Below are 15708 nucleotides of genomic sequence, written 5' to 3' on the forward strand. Positions count from 1 at the left end.
CTGATTATTATTTAAGGATACTTCTTTTCGTTTATAAATTTTAAGTGTACTTCAATATTAACTAATGAATATTGTTGGTGTTTTTATTCTAAATCCCTCTCTACTCTTCTCAAAATTTATTGAAAGAAAGAAAGAAAAAATAGGGAGTTACAAATGAGAATGAATAACTTCACAAAGCAAGATATTCCTTGCGTTTGTTAAGTTACTTATATTTTAACTTTTCTACATTTTTTCGACACAGACGGAAAATCAGCGCTTGGGGAAACCTCATGGAGAGTGCAACAAATATTATGATACAGACCTACCCTTTGAATATTCGCCTTTGGTAAGTAAGCTGACATATTTTACAAGACTGTTTGTTTATATTTTAAATTACACTGCTATAGCTCTCGTCGAAGTTTAAAAATGTTCAGAGAATACATCATTTTCCAAAAGATTTATCGGAGGGGCTCGCAGCGCCTCAGAAGTTTGTTGTGCTGACTTCTCTCACTAGTCTTTCCCTTATATGGAACAGTTGTGTGATCAGCTGTGCGTAGAGCAAGAACTGAGACAGCGTTGCGGGTGTTCCATAGGCCTCAGTCCGGTATATGAAGCACTGGCCTACAAACCCGAAGAGAGATGTGAAGGAAAGCTGCCCTCGCAAAGTATGTGAATGAACGAACGGTTTGGGTTTTCGATTTTGTTAAATTGTGTGTGATGATGAAATAGTTTGTATTTGTGATATATACGCGATGAAATGCGAGTTAATGTGTATTTTACTAGCTGTGATGATATTTATTTTGTATGTTCTTTTTTATTTATTTATTTGTATTTATTTTTGTATCCCTTTTATTATTTTTCTAGAGTTATGTATGGATCGTGTTAAAAGAGATGTTATTGAGCAGAAAATCCAGTGCGATTGTCCACAGTCTTGTCGGTAAGTCACGTGATTTATTTTACAAACAGGTTTTAACTTCTGGAGAATGTAGAGTAGATATTATATTTTTTTTATCCCAAGCATAAAATACTGCGTAGGTGGATAAGGAGAGAGAGAGAGAGAGAGAGAGAGAGAGAGAGAGAGAGAGAGAGAGAGAGAGAGAGAGAGAGAGAGAGAGAGAGAGAGAGACTGAGTGAGTGAATGAGAGAGAGAGAAAATAAGCGAGAGAGGAAATGGGAGAGAAAGGAAATGAGAGAGAGAGAGAGAGAGAGAGAGAGAGAGAGAGAGAGAAACTGAGAGAGAGAGAGGAAATGAGAGAGAGAGAGGAAATGAGAGAGAGAGAGGAAATGAGAGAGAGAGAGGAAATGAGAGAGAGAGAGGAAATGAGAGAGAGAGAGAGAGAGAGAGAGAGAGAGAGAAATAGAGGAGGGAGACAGAAAGAAAGGAGAGAGAGAGAGAGAGACGCACACATATGTCTAAATATATATGTGCATATCTATACACACACATACACACACACACACACACACACACACACACACACACACACACACACACACACACACACACACACACACACACACACACACACACACACACACACACACATATATATGTATGTAAGTGTGCAGTATGTATGTATGTTTTTATATTTTTTTTCTTTCCAGAGAGATGAAGTACCAATCGCAAGTGACTTCCAGCAAAATAGACGACACGTACTTCAGCATCTTGGGCCAGACGAGGAAGAAAGTGCCCAGCTTGTGTTCGAAGTTAGTGCCGGGTGTTTTGTTATCTGGGCCGTTATTGCTGTTGTGAGGGAGAGGGACAGAAGGAGAGAGGGGGAGAGAAACGTAAGGAAGAGGGATAGAGGGGTAGGAGGGAGGAAGGAAACAAAGTGGGAAAGGGAAAAGGAAAGAGCAGCGGAAAGGGAAGGGGAAGGGAATGGGAAAGAGACAGAGAACAAATATTTATTACATATCTGTATGCAGTAAAGATTTCTTCATACTGGAAAGAGGGTCGGATACTGAATGAGACCTTTGATTCTTTTACAGTGACACAGAACTACTGAGACTGCTAGTTTATCTGGGCTCCATGTACTACGATGTGATAGAAGAAACGCCGGCTTATACGGTAAATTACGTTGTATTTTATACGTATCTGACCTACAGCACGCCATTTGTAAGTAACAATGAACCGAATAGTAACCAGCTCTCCTTCATACATTTGGAATGTTCCGTTGATATAAATTTACGGTCTCACTAATATATACATAGGGAATGTTTCAGTGAACTAAAGTGATCTGATCTCACTTATACATTTGGAAAGTTCCTGTGATATAAAGTTACCAACTCTCACTTATACGCTTGGAATGGTCCACTGACCTGAAGTAACGAACTCACTTTTACGCTGTGAACGTTTACAAAAATAATTCCTGTTCTTCCTCGCCAGTGGGACACTCTCCTGAGCAACATTGGCGGTTCCCTCGGCCTGTTCATTGGCGTGTCTCTGGTCAGCATACTCGAAGTGCTGGAATTCCTGTGGGATGTTTGCAGCATTTCCCTCCGCCGATGCAGGAAGACTGGGAAGCTGGAGGCATTACGGAAGAAGTAAAAAGGAATATGTCGATGTTTCATTGTCATTATGACGGTTTGAAGGTTTCATATTTTTTTGTTTGTTTGTTCCTAATTTTTGGTGCGACGTTAAAAATCTATGCTATTTATCATTGACCATTTGTTCAACGTTTATGTTTTGAGTATTGAAATATTGTCTTTTTGTGTGTGTGATTCTCTGCGTTATATGTTTGTATCCTCTAATGCACGAGATGATGGAATTACCTGCTGCGTAATGAAATCTCAGATCTGAATAAATATTTCATGGTCTACCAACATGCATGTACTACTGTTAGTTGTTTGGTTCACCATAATTGCCGTTAATCAGAATTTATTCATTCATGTAATAAAGTTACACAATAAACATTTTGTACTGTAAAGTATTGCATCAGACGTAAGCTTTTTGAATAAGTGATGTGTTTAAGGCCCATTCAATTCATGGATAACCCCTCAACTCGAGTCATTTCGAGTCAGTATAGTTCCCAGTGACCAAGTCATTGTCATTTAATAGGCAGTAGTGTATAGGTTGCTATATATTATAAATGCTCACACACACACGCACACACACATATATATATGTATATATTTATATAATGCCTAAATTATCATCAATATGGGTTCTGTGTATATAAGTTTGCTTGTTTATATATTCATGTGCGTATTTCTGATAGATTTTTAGTAGAAAAACATCCTACAGAATAATATAGAAAGAAAGAAAGAGAGAGAGCAGAAAAAGGTGCCGGGCTATTAATGTAATCTATACAGACTCAGTTGTAACAGGTGAGGGAGTCAATGCCCTTGAGCAGCAGCTATGTCTTAGCCAGGAATTGTCTGCAGAGGGCTTATAATCTTGAAGGCATCTGAGTACTTTTCGTCTCATATTTGTGTTCTGGGGTGCCTGGATGTCATTTGTAAGAAAAGATGTTGCCATTAGATTAATTCAGGTGTCTAGGGACAGGAGCACCCAAAATGATAATTTTGGACTGTCTTCAGTTCTCTTAGGATGCTCTTAGTACTTGGTGTCCTGCTCCTGTGTCTCCCTGTCATTACTTTCATGATACAGTCTTGCTTTTGTTCGGTGATAGAGGTACTGGATATCCTTTTTTAATGTGTGCAGTCGACCCATACCCCAATGTATTGGAAGACTTTTACCTGTTCTAGATCGATTCCCTGGACACGGGAGTTTTTTGGCTTTTACATTAAGCCTCAGAGTCAAGGCCTTGGATTTTGCTGCAGAAATCTTTAGACCTGACCTACAACATTCTTCAGACACAAGGTCCAGATAGCACTGGGCTCTTCTTAGGCAGTGTTGACCAGTTGAGCTATCTGCAAGATCGTCTGCATAATAGATGATCTTACACCCGTCTGGAAGGTGTATGTTGAGGAGGCAAGACATTAGGCTGATGACAAGGACCGGGCTGAGGACCACACCCTGTGTCGTTCCATTTTTTAAGGGCACGTGCTGTTATAGGTGACCTTAGAATCTGACTTTGGCTGTTCTGTTCCTGAAATAGTCATGCATCCAGGCCAAGAGTCTACTTTTGATTCCCTTATGGATAAGGTTCTGAAAAGCAATAGGACTTGCTAGTTCAAAAGCCTTCTCTAGGTCTAGGAATATTACCACAGAGGGAGCAGTGCTGATTGATTAAATGCATGGCTGTGCTGTGCGTTGGGCTCATGCCCCTTATGAACCCATGGAGGTATTCATGTGGGGGTCCCAGTTCCCACCAGGGCCTGTTTAGTACCATCCTCTCGGCTAGCTTACCCAGACAGCTGAGAAGATGGCTCCTTTGGTTTTGGGATGTGAACTATGTCGGCTCTTTTACAGCTCTAAGTTAGAGTGGAAGCTTGCTAAGACTTGTTGATGAGCTGCAGGAATGCAAGCTCACCTGGTAGCCCAAGGTGGGAGATAATGGAATAGCAGATCCCATCAGAGTCTGGTGCTGAGCCAGAATTGGTTTTGTATGCTTTTTCGTTCTCTCAGAGAGAAGAGGGCATCTGAGTTGTTAGGCTCAGCTGTCTTGTCGCTGATCAAGCCTGCCTGCTTGTAGGCGTTGTTTTGCCCTCAGTTCAGCTGGCAGACTGTTGCTGCTTGTTCTCGTAGAGAACTCCTCTACCATGCTGTCTGCCTCTGGTTGAGGGTCGCAATGAAGGCATCTCTAGGCTGAGCAGCTGGCAGCTTGCCTGACCTAGTTCCACAGCTCTGTGAAGGTGGTCTGGTGGTCAAAATACTCTATTCCAGCCACTTTTCCTGCCTGACTCTGTTGGCAGCTTCCCTTAGGAGGTCTAAGTTGTCAGGGGTTCTTTGCCTTCGGAAACGTTTTCTTCACATGATTGTCCTCTATCTCGTCGTTATAGTACCAGACGTCTTTGTGGCTCCTGGACCATGGTCATGTTTTGGGGATGGTCTGAGAGGCTACCTGATTTATGGCATCGAGAAGTCTCATATCGAGCATATCCACGTTTTCACTGTGATGGGGTTCACTGCTTCTAAGACAGCAAGCCAAGACATTCTGGAAGGTTTGCCAGTTGGCCTTGTCTGTTTTCCGTCTGGGTTGGTGCTGTGGTTTTTGGGCTGGACCGATACACCGTCTGATTATCTTTATCACTGTTGCATTGGTAATGGTGAGGTCTAGGACCCCTTCCCTTACATAGTTGGTTCTTGGGTGTTGAGAAGAGCGATCTTGGGGAGTTTCTCAAGCTCGTCGGCTCAGAGAAAGCCTGTTATATTTCGTCTCCTGCTGGGTGTGTGGTATTTATTTGTTGAACCCATATTAGGTTGTAAGAGTAAGATCATCCCATCAGCATGTCCCGGCGAAGGAAAGATCCTGAGGTGCATACTCCTAGTGAGAATCAGCAATTATGCAGAGAGCAGTAATGCTGCCGCCCCAAAATATATAAAAAATGTTATTTGACGCTTCAGCTATTAAGTCCAGCTTTGTGCATGCATACAGATTACTTTGATATATTAGTTGGCACGGTTATGTCGGCAAAGCTTAAACATGCAATTACTTGAAATATAATAGAAAAAAAAATCAAATATCAGGAAATGACAGGTGAAGGAACGATCACATTAGTCTATTCTGTCCAGAGATCCCTTCACAGAGTGGGATGCTTTCCCAGCTGTGAAAGGAAAGGCATGAAAGTCCTTTCCCTGACCGGCAGGGTTGTGTTGGTTTTTCGTCTCAGCTAAAACAAAGTATAATACTAGGAAGCTTATGACTTGATTGTCTAAACGGTGATCATTGTATATTTTATTTCTGTTGAAATATCGGGTGCAGGGTAATGATAATGGATAAAATTTAGTTTAGTGCCTTTGTTTACTATATATATATATTTTCAATCTACTGTATATGCAGTAATAGAGTAATATGCAGAAGGTTACTGTAGACACTATAGCCTTTTCTGGGACGAAATTTTTCCACGGAGGGACATTGTACATAGTGTTACCAATCCCGCTCTGTAGCAGATAGCCACTCAGCGTTCCGAGGGTTCCCTGGACAGAGGAATAATGTGACCGTTGCAAAGGACGCTACAGATAAATCTTACAGTTGAAATCTATAAGGTTTCCCGGCAACCCTATATTTTGGGCGCTGTTATAAATACGAGTTGAGTGGTTCAAGGCCGCAGGGCAGGTGTAATTCTCTGATGATATAGGTTTAGACCAACATACTTTCTTCACCCACAGTAGGGTTGTAATTTGCAAACCAGTGCTGGTTATGCCCTAGCTCTCATCATCCACTGTATACGGAATTTCGATTGCCTGTAAAGTACTTCCTCACACCATATAATGGCAGAAGTGATATGTGCGAAGTGGGCGAATTTGAGTAGCTGTGACGAGACCATACTTGTGCGTGAGTGATTGTCACAGTAATTAGGGATAATAAAATAACCGTAAGAATAATTTCTTGATGTTTAATGTTTAACATTGCATATTGTTTTCAGACATTAGTCAATTAAACACAATATCCGTTCTTAGTTTTAGCTAATTATGGATTACTGAACTCATTATACGTGTAAATAAATAACATATATTGCTTTTGAGAAGTATATTTGCATATTCAATCATATTCAAATTAATAGAACCTTTTTATAAAGTATATGTAGAATGGCTAATCTGATGATGCAGATCAACCTTAAATTATCATCTATAATTTCTGTGCAAAGTCTTATGTAATCATGGCTATAAAAAGTGTCTAAATACTTAATAAGTGCTTTTTCTTGACTCAAATGAGAAATTATGAAACTTATATCATAAGTATCATAATCATATATACAATATATAAATATATACGTGAATGTATATAATGTACCTACTTTGTGTGTGTGTGTGTGTGTGTGTGTGTGTGTGTGTGTGTGTGTGTGTGTGTGTGTGTGTGTGTGTGTGTGTGTGTGTGTGTGTGTGTGTGTGTGTGTGTGTGCATTTGTGTGTGTATTTGTGTGTGTGTGTGTATTTGTGTGTGTGTGTGTATTTGTGTGTGTGTGTGTATTTGTGTGTGTGTGTGTATTTGTGTGTGTGTGTGTATTTGTGTGTGTGTGTGTGTATGTGTGTGTGTGTGTGTTTGTTTGTGTGTGTGTGTGTGTATGTGTGTGTTTGTGTGTGTGTGTTTGTTTTGTGTGGGTGTTTGTTTGTGTGTGTGTGTGTATTTGTGTGTATGTGCGTGTGTGTGTATTTGTGTGTATGTGCGTGTGTGTGTGTGTACGTGCGTGTGTGTGTTTGTATGTGTGTGTGTTTTTGTTTGTGTGTGTGTGTATTTGTGTGTGTGTGTATTTGTGTGTGTGTGTGTGTGTGTGTGTGTGTGTGTGTGTGTGTGTGTGTGTGTGTGTGTGTGTGTGTGTGTGTGTGTGTGTGTGTGTGTGTAAGTATAAGCAAGTGATTGTAAACCTTTTTCGTCTTTGCAAAAGTTTGAGTACACAAGAACTGGCAGGGAGGAAATAATTTTCTTTTAAATTATTACAGTAAAGATTATATATTTGTATAAATGTGTTTCTCTATAACAAGTGATCACATAGCTGTAGGAATACTGCATATTTCATGAAAATGAGAAAATATGAATGTGACCTACCCTAAGAATAACCTTAGTCATTTACATGTAGAGGAGGCACATCATTCTACTTTTAAACACATGCCAATTACAAAATTAAATTATATTGATTTTTTTTTACTTTGAGGCATCCAGAACATCCTTTACAAAAGACGGGTGGTAAACAGAAATGATTTCACCTAGACTTGGTGGAAAAGCACCTCAGGACTTACTATTTAAGGTCCTCTATTTATCATACTGTATAATGAAAAACAACAAAAAGGCATTGCACTCCCACTTTCCTTTTTTTGTGAATTTATGCTTTGCATATGTTAAATGGATGAGTTCACTTGTTTAAACTCCTCTGTTGGAACTGTAAAATTTCTGTTTTCATCTTCAGTACTGTAAAATATGCCAACACAGGCAGTTAGAAATACCAGCACCGTAGATGTAACAGGAAAAAATTATCTGTCCAGCTACTAGTTTTTAAAAATTTAGGGTGTTTGTCCATAGGATTACTGTATACAGACAAATACAATGTCTCGCTAGCTGTATTTCCTTAATGTCTACATATATTGGATAACTGAAATGGCACCAGATAATACATTCCAAGTTAACAAAGGATTTCAGATACTGTTAGCACATTAAAAGTCCAATGCAACTTGTTATTTTTTTATTTAATTTTTGATATTCATATATTTTATGTAAATAATTACCTACAAAGTATTATACACATCATTTAGGCTGAAAAGTGATTGCTTACTTTGCCCTTCTAGTTGCCATATCAGCATAAAAGAAAGAAGTAAATAGTAAATTAACTATTATCTGTATACAGTTGGCACTTGTAGTGAAAAAAATAAGTATACAGATAATAATTTAACCACTAAAAGGTACCTGAAACAACACTTATAATGCTGACAATTGTGATTATCATGAAGTCCACTTCACTTTTTTTTTTTTACACGTATACAAATGCCCTTCTTGTTTGACTTTTTCATTCCTTTTTTTTACGAACTATTTTCACAACCATATTACACAGGTAGGTTTGCACTGTGAAACCAGTATCAATCTGAACATATTTTCTGAAATATTTTTGTGAAATATCCATTGTTGCTTAATTGTATGCATGCAAGTACTACTTTGAAAAATGTACGTCTTACAAAATGCTATTTAAGGTCAATTTCCTGAATGAAGAAAAGAAAAGTAGCTGATGCAAGTATTAACATGTTCAGAAAGCTTATGTAACAGTCAACCTGTACATAAAAAAAACATCGTCTTCATCACTGGCCTTAAAGGCAATTGTCACTTCTTTAAAGGAAAGGAGGATACATAACTCTACATACGACGCTTAGCTGCCATTGTTTTCCTGACCATTCATGTAAAGCAAAAACATAAATGATACAATATCACACAAGAGAGTACATATACCCATTCAGCACCCTTCCAAATGGCTTGTGATTTTCTGTGCAACCAACGATATAATGTCCAACATATCTGTATTATTATTTGCTACGTTTTCATGACACAAACCTGTGAAAGTACTAGAATGAGCCGCTTCACTTACATATTCATAAAAATTGGTTAGTTATAACAAAAAGAATAGATAAAAATACAAAAAAGTATTGCATATCTCAAAAAGCTGACTATATGTCTTTACTCTTTTCACCATTTGGAAAGAAAAGTATAAATTTTCTCCCAGCTATTGCAATTTAGACTTACAAACATCTCCCTTGTGATATCAGTAATTTGCATAGTCTTGTAAGAATCAAACAGGCTGATATGATAATAGTAATGACAAATTCACCCATTTGCAATTTATTGTTACCAATGAGATGTAAAATTATAAGCTCTTCTATTTTTGACCAAATAAGTATATCTTATTTAAGGATTCCTGTCTAGATTTTGATTAGATGTTCATTATTTGAGATTTTTTAAATTTTTAATAGAAAGTAAAATAGAGTTTCAATTTCTGGTTCACTTATCACCAATTGTAACCAAGCAAACAATGCTCACATAAAAACTGCTCTCCCAAGCCTGGCTTTATCTTTGTTGCTCCCATAAGGCATTCTCTCTTTAATAGAAAAATAAGTTTCCTTTGTCAACAATACTATGAAAGCTGACTTGCAGGTTATTTATTAATTCTTTTTTAACTCTTCCTAGCATTTTTTTCTACACATTTCCTAGCTTCATAAACTATCAGTAGAATTCTGCACCTAACACTTGTCATTAATATTATTTACAAAATCTGGAGTACTCAATTTGCATACAGCAAAAGACTTGTAACAGTGATGTGTCTGAAATATAATTTCATGTCCAGTACCTAAAAATTAGGATATAGTAGAGAACTCAGATCAAGACAGTTTTGCTTCTTCCTATAAAATTCTGGCGAATATCGCCAACTGGCCAGCAAGTAGACAACACTCTACTTTGGACGAGCTTAATATCTTTTGTGACTCGAGGTATGGTTAATGTAGATTCTTGTTGTGCAAGTCAAGGATTCTGTGTCCAGCAACATACACACGAGCAATGTTACGATCATCACCAGTGTAAATGAATTTCTGCACCTTGTCTTCCACTGTGTCCTGGAATGTAAGTATTATTCAATATAATTAAAGAACAAGTACTACTGGTGTAATCTGATTAAGCAATAAGTAATAAACTGATTATGAAATAAAGTAATATGATTATAAGATAAAGTAATAGATAAAACTTAACTAATACAAATTTAGTAAACTTTTTTATCCAAAATGATTAGAGTCAATCAACATGGGATCATGGTAAGACATTCACATTATTTATCTAAACCTTACCTTGCTGAATATATCAATGGCTGACCCAGGGGCTGACACATCAATAAGGAGTGCATCAAACTCTTTGTCAATTTCAAAGTTTCCAATGCGGTCTTCCATATTCAGTACTGCGGTAAAAAAGGTAAATATCATACACATACCACTGCCAACATGGAAAAAAATTACATTATGCACTTCAGGATTGATTATGACTGTAAAACATTCATGTAACTTGCATGCATAGCACTAAATCAGTAAAACACATCACTTGGTATGGGTATGTACCTTTAGCACCTCCAAGAGTTGCCATTCTAAATGCTTCCTTGTATGTAATTCTCTGATAGTCTTGATCTCTGTCAAGAGCCAAGATGTTGGAAACTTGCAGAGACTGTCGCATGGAATCTAAAATTGATGGACAGTAACCACCCGAGCAATCTGGAGGAGTAAAACATGCTTCTTAGATTCCCTTGAATCACAATTCATAATCCAAATTGTCTAGAACTGCAATGCACATCTCAAGAAATTTCAGCTGTATGTTCTATAAAGGATATAAGAATTTGCTTTAACAACATGAATATCACAAGAATGCATAATGACAGACATGCTGAATTTTATCCCTCTTCAAAGAGTAAATAAAATATAAATAAAAAGTGTGAGACATGTAAATTTTACCTATTTTTAGATGAAATAAAATTCTATTGTAATTCCAGACATACCTGTCCCTAGACCGACTTTTAATCCACTATTCAAAAGTCTCCGAATATCACAAAGGCCAGAGCGAATGGATACATTGGAATTTGGGCAGTGAGAAATACCAACTCCTCGTTCTCGCAAGGTATATATCTCATCATCAGTTAGCCATATACAATGTGCCATGACAGACTGGAAAAAAAGAAAATAAATGAACATATGATCTTACTTCATCAGCAGAAGCAATTTTATCATTGAGATAAAGCTGCATTTTGATATTACGAAAAATAATATAAATGTATCAAGTCCAATGCAGACTGAAAAAATATCACCTACCTTCTCACTAAGTAGTCTCATGCTGTCATAAACATCAGTGTATGATTTGGCCCAAGGGAAGAGCTCTTTGACCCAATTACACTCAGGCTGAGTCTCACACAAGTGACTTTGAATATGACATCCATATTTAGCTGCCAGCTGTCCTAGAGATGCTAACTGATCCTCAGGGCAAGTTGGGGCAAACCGGGGTGTAACAATAGGTTGTACCAGTGGGGACTGTAAATAAAATAAAAGATAAACATTCTGGTAAGTATCTTTCATAAATAAGATATATTTTGTCTTCAAAGTGCCCAATTTGGATATCTTATTATTATATCTATTTAAAACAAAGACAAATTGTAGACAACAGTACAATATTTGCAATTTATGTTTCTTAGATTCAGAAAATAAAGCCTCCTACTTGCCTGGATACTTCTAACATATCGTATAAATTCTTCCGTGTCTCTAATTGATTCCTGAACACTCATCTCCCGGTAATACTCTGGGCAGTTCCTCATCATGTTAACTTTTCCAATGAGTGCACGCTGACCTTTGTCATGAACTACATCAGCAAGAATTTTTGAACCTTCTAAGTGGATTGTGCCAAAGTATGCTGCTGTTGTTGTTCCATTTCTCAACAGACGTTCCTGTAAAATTACAAAGCTATGTACACACACTTTTCAAAGAAAAATGAATCCAAGTATAGTACAAGAAAGCCAACAGAAATTTGTAGTGTAACATATTTTTTTGAGCAAGAATTACAGGTAAATGTAATAACAAACATTATAAAGGAAAAAAAAGAAGGTAAAAAATACAAACCACAACTTTGCTATAGACTTCTCTTGCAAAAAGTGTGTCTGAAAAGTTAGCTTCGGTGGGGAAAGTATACGTCTGTAACCACTCCAGCAATGGCAAGTCCATAGCCACTCCATTGTTAGGAAACTGAGAAGCATGTATATGTGTGTCGATCATCCCAGGCATCATAAACTGGCTGTTATTTCATAGAGAGAAAAAAGGCTTAATATAGCTTCATTACAGCTTGAAAATACAACACTAATTCATAATGAACATCACACCAAATGTTAAGAGGAAGGCATTTTCACACAACAGCATTACTCTAAATTAATTACCTTGGAGTCATGTAGTGAATGTTTGAGTCTGTAAAACCATACTCTGCTTTGAGGTGATCAAGTTCTTCTAAGCTCTCCATAAACTCAATCTGTAAAACATGAAATTAAATAATTATCACACTTTAGAAATTCACACATATTTAAATTTTTCCTTTTTCCAAGCCCATTGCATTTAGTCTTTCTTCAAACTGACAAATACTGTCTACCTCAGATGGAATATGGTAACTCTGGGTGAAAGAAGGGAAAAGCCATTTCCCTGATTCTTTTTCATCCATTTGCTTACTACAAATCAAATTCCGTTGCTAATTTTTCCTTTTACTGTTTTTTTTCTTGTCCTCTATGTATACAACTGAGCTTTTCTATCATATTAGTGGCTCACCGACAGTTACTCTAATGGTGCCAGGTAATCACTCTGTCTACTGTCTTTTTTTGTTAATTTTCTTTGCACATATATGGCTCCACAAATGCTCAGCTACTAAGGAGCCAATTAGTAAGCCTATATGAACTAGGCTGTTTTCCACTTCCCTTGAGTTTTTGAGAAAATATTTTTTTCTAATGCTATAATTAATTAGTTAATTATTGTTATTATTGTAGTTAACATTACAATGATCAAAGTATTATAAACAACAGACTACTATAAAAGGAGGATAAATAAAAAGAAAAAAAGAAAAAAGATAAACAGATAAACTAGGTAAGACTAACAACTGACTCCTTGGTGATGAAGCACTTGTGGAGCCATTTATATGTAAAGAAAAACAAAGACATACAAAAAAAATGGACATGGCATGGATTACTGCCATCCTGTCACTAGAGGTTTGAATATGCTTTTTCAAAAATAGCTACAAATGTGCCATACACATCAATGAAACCCCATCTAATGGTGTGTATGAGTGAAAATTCCCCTTGCTACTGAAATAAAGATTCCAAGCAATCAGGGAGAATAAATTCATAGTTGAAAGACTGACACAAAAATGAATGATTTTTTTTAGATGTCCTCACCATAGCTGATATTACTGAAATATTCCAAATGTTAACCTTGCCACAGAGTCAAGCAGAGGGATTTATATACATATATTATACCCCCCTCCCCCACACACACACATAATTTTTTTTTCTCATAATACAATTATAAGGCAGATAATTCTACAGTAGTTACCTTTGTGTTGAGAACACCCATAACCATCCCTGGCATGATGATTAATGGGTTGTCTTCAGTAGAATGAACAAAAATGCCTACAAAAACCTCCATGTCTGATCTAGCTCTCTGGAAAGACATTTGAAATTTAGATGGTTAACCCATGTTCTGACATTTGGTATGTAATTTAAGATTAAATAGTATAATACCTCTTGTGCACTTTGTCATGTAGTGACTTAGCATAATCTTTTTATATTCATATGAATAACAGGAACTTGAAAATCATACTCAGAGCACATATTGATAAATTTATCTTCAATTCATTCAAATCAATAATGAACACTGAACTCATAAAATAGCTGAATTACAGAATTAACTTACCAGCTTTGACTGACAATTCTCCATTATTCTGTAAATTGTACTCTTACTAATATTAGGAACATCGGGATTCAAAGACAGGAACCTATTTCTTGTTTCTTCTATTGTGATGTCCTCCTTTTGGGAGAGGATATCCATGATCATGTGCTCATGCTCATCGGATAACTTTTTCTTACGTCCCGTTGAAGTCTTCCGTTGGATTCTGTGCTCTTTCTTGAAGACCTGAACAACTGATGAGACTGTCGACTTTGCCAAGTGCATAAAATCTGCGACCTCTCTTATGGTTCGATTCTCATTGAAAAATAGACTGGAAGTTGTGAGAAAGAATGGTGTAGTGTTACACTTGTGACCATTTATGTAATATTTCTTTTATTTATTTATTTTTTATTTTTATTATTATTTTTTAAAACAAAATATTCCATACCAACAATAAACAAATAATTTCTAAGACAAACTAAAAAAGAAGAGGGAAAAAATGCTGGTAAGAACCATGAACAATATAACAAATAAACATCCAATAAGGCATCTCTCAAAAGACTTCCCTGGGTAAAGATTTCCGTACATTTAACATAATACAAATGGAAAGAACAAAATGAGAGAGAATTGAATGTGGAAGAAAAAGGAAAACAAAAAAACAAAAACACACACACAAAAAGAGGAAAATTAGGAAAGAAACAAAGAAAAAAAGAAAAAGAAAAAAAAAAAAAAAAGTAAAACACTGACCTAATAATCATCTCCCTCTCAGCAATAGACAGCGACCGTCGTTGTCTACTGATATCTTTATCGGCAGCACTTGTTTCAATGGGTCCGCTTTCCTCCATAATGCTAACACTGGGCTCAAGCACATTGTTCATGGAAGATGATTCTGACCCCGCACCTGCCTTCTGGAACATGGGCTAATAGCAACACCCGCTGGTATATTTTGTTGGTACCTACTTTCAGTAGAGTATTCTACAGAATATTCACACATTTGCCATCCTTATTTTACATCTTTACACAAGAGCAGTGTAAAGATCTATCAGTAGCAATATACTACTGCTATGACTTTATCTTAATCTTAAACTGTTTATAATGACCAAATACTTCATGTTACAAACTGGATGGATTAAAACTTACCCGAGGCCTCCCTCTCTTCTTGGGCCAGTATCGCTCTATTGGCTCCAAGTAGCGCTCAGGTGGAGGATCCATTCCTATTAATCCTTTCTGAAAATCGAATAATAAACTCTTTGGTATAATTCTGGGGATCTATATCATTTTGCTATACAAATAATTACCCCTTTATATGTTCTACTGCTTAATAAAAACCCATAATTCAACATGTATACTAAACCAAGTGATTTTCTACTATTCTCTGTGAAGCATTGTAAAAATATGGTTTTCTAATCTATATATATAATGATGATGCAATTTATAAAAATAAAGCTATTACTGTAAATAAACAGAATAAAGTTTTACTGTTTCTAAAAGTATATACCTTTCCTCTTTCCAACGTTCTGTAAATTGTAGTTTTTGATATGTGACCAAATTCAGGATACTGTTGCAAAAAGCGACGACGTATCTCATCTACTGATATGTTATCTCTCTCCTGTGACATCTCGAAGAGCTGGAATTCTTGTGCAGTTGTTAGGCGGCGTTTACGTCCTGTGGCTGTCTTTTTGTGTATGCGGTGCTCTTTCTTGAATACTTGTACCACTGACATGACTGTTGATTGAGGCAGCCCC

At 36.8% G+C, this 15708-nt stretch overlaps 2 protein-coding genes across 13 annotated transcripts in view; one reads left to right on the plus strand and one right to left on the minus strand.

The window, feature by feature from the left end:
- The window catches only part of LOC113807507 (prolow-density lipoprotein receptor-related protein 1), a 34949-nt gene extending 28519 nt beyond the window's left edge, over nt 1-6430 (plus strand). For all 3 annotated transcript variants that reach the window (XM_070113567.1, XM_070113578.1, XM_070113559.1), the window contains 6 exons: nt 242-325; nt 515-644; nt 844-916; nt 1585-1686; nt 1969-2047; nt 2366-6430. In XM_070113567.1, coding sequence (XP_069969668.1) covers nt 242-325; nt 515-644; nt 844-916; nt 1585-1686; nt 1969-2047; nt 2366-2527 — 630 coding nt within the window. In that variant the 3' untranslated portion in view covers nt 2528-6430. The remainder of the gene's footprint in view (nt 1-241; nt 326-514; nt 645-843; nt 917-1584; nt 1687-1968; nt 2048-2365) is intronic.
- Nucleotides 6431-8208: 1778 nt separating this feature from the next.
- The window catches only part of LOC113807491 (uncharacterized), a 33154-nt gene continuing 25654 nt past the window's right edge, over nt 8209-15708 (minus strand). For 4 of the 10 annotated variants that reach the window (XM_070113622.1, XM_070113618.1, XM_070113625.1 and 1 more), the window contains 13 exons: nt 15462-15708; nt 15104-15190; nt 14711-14868; nt 13991-14294; nt 13631-13738; nt 12475-12563; nt 12164-12335; nt 11770-11991; nt 11366-11581; nt 11056-11221; nt 10625-10774; nt 10361-10467; nt 8209-10132 (listed from right to left, as the gene is read on the minus strand). The exon at nt 15462-15708 is cut by the window's right edge and continues 14 nt beyond it. In XM_070113622.1, the coding sequence (XP_069969723.1) occupies nt 10016-10132; nt 10361-10467; nt 10625-10774; nt 11056-11221; nt 11366-11581; nt 11770-11991; nt 12164-12335; nt 12475-12563; nt 13631-13738; nt 13991-14294; nt 14711-14868; nt 15104-15190; nt 15462-15708 (2143 nt within the window). In that variant the 3' untranslated portion in view covers nt 8209-10015. Of the gene's footprint in view, nt 10133-10360; nt 10468-10624; nt 10775-11055; nt 11222-11365; nt 11582-11769; nt 11992-12163; nt 12336-12474; nt 12564-13630; nt 13739-13990; nt 14295-14710; nt 14884-15103; nt 15191-15461 lie in introns of all 10 variants that reach the window. The other 6 variants (XM_070113591.1, XM_070113587.1, XM_070113599.1 and 3 more) reach the window with 2 other exon arrangements.

The sequence above is a fragment of the Penaeus vannamei genome, chromosome 3, assembly GCF_042767895.1.
Source record: "Penaeus vannamei isolate JL-2024 chromosome 3, ASM4276789v1, whole genome shotgun sequence".
Lineage (NCBI taxonomy): Eukaryota > Metazoa > Arthropoda > Malacostraca > Decapoda > Penaeidae > Penaeus > Penaeus vannamei.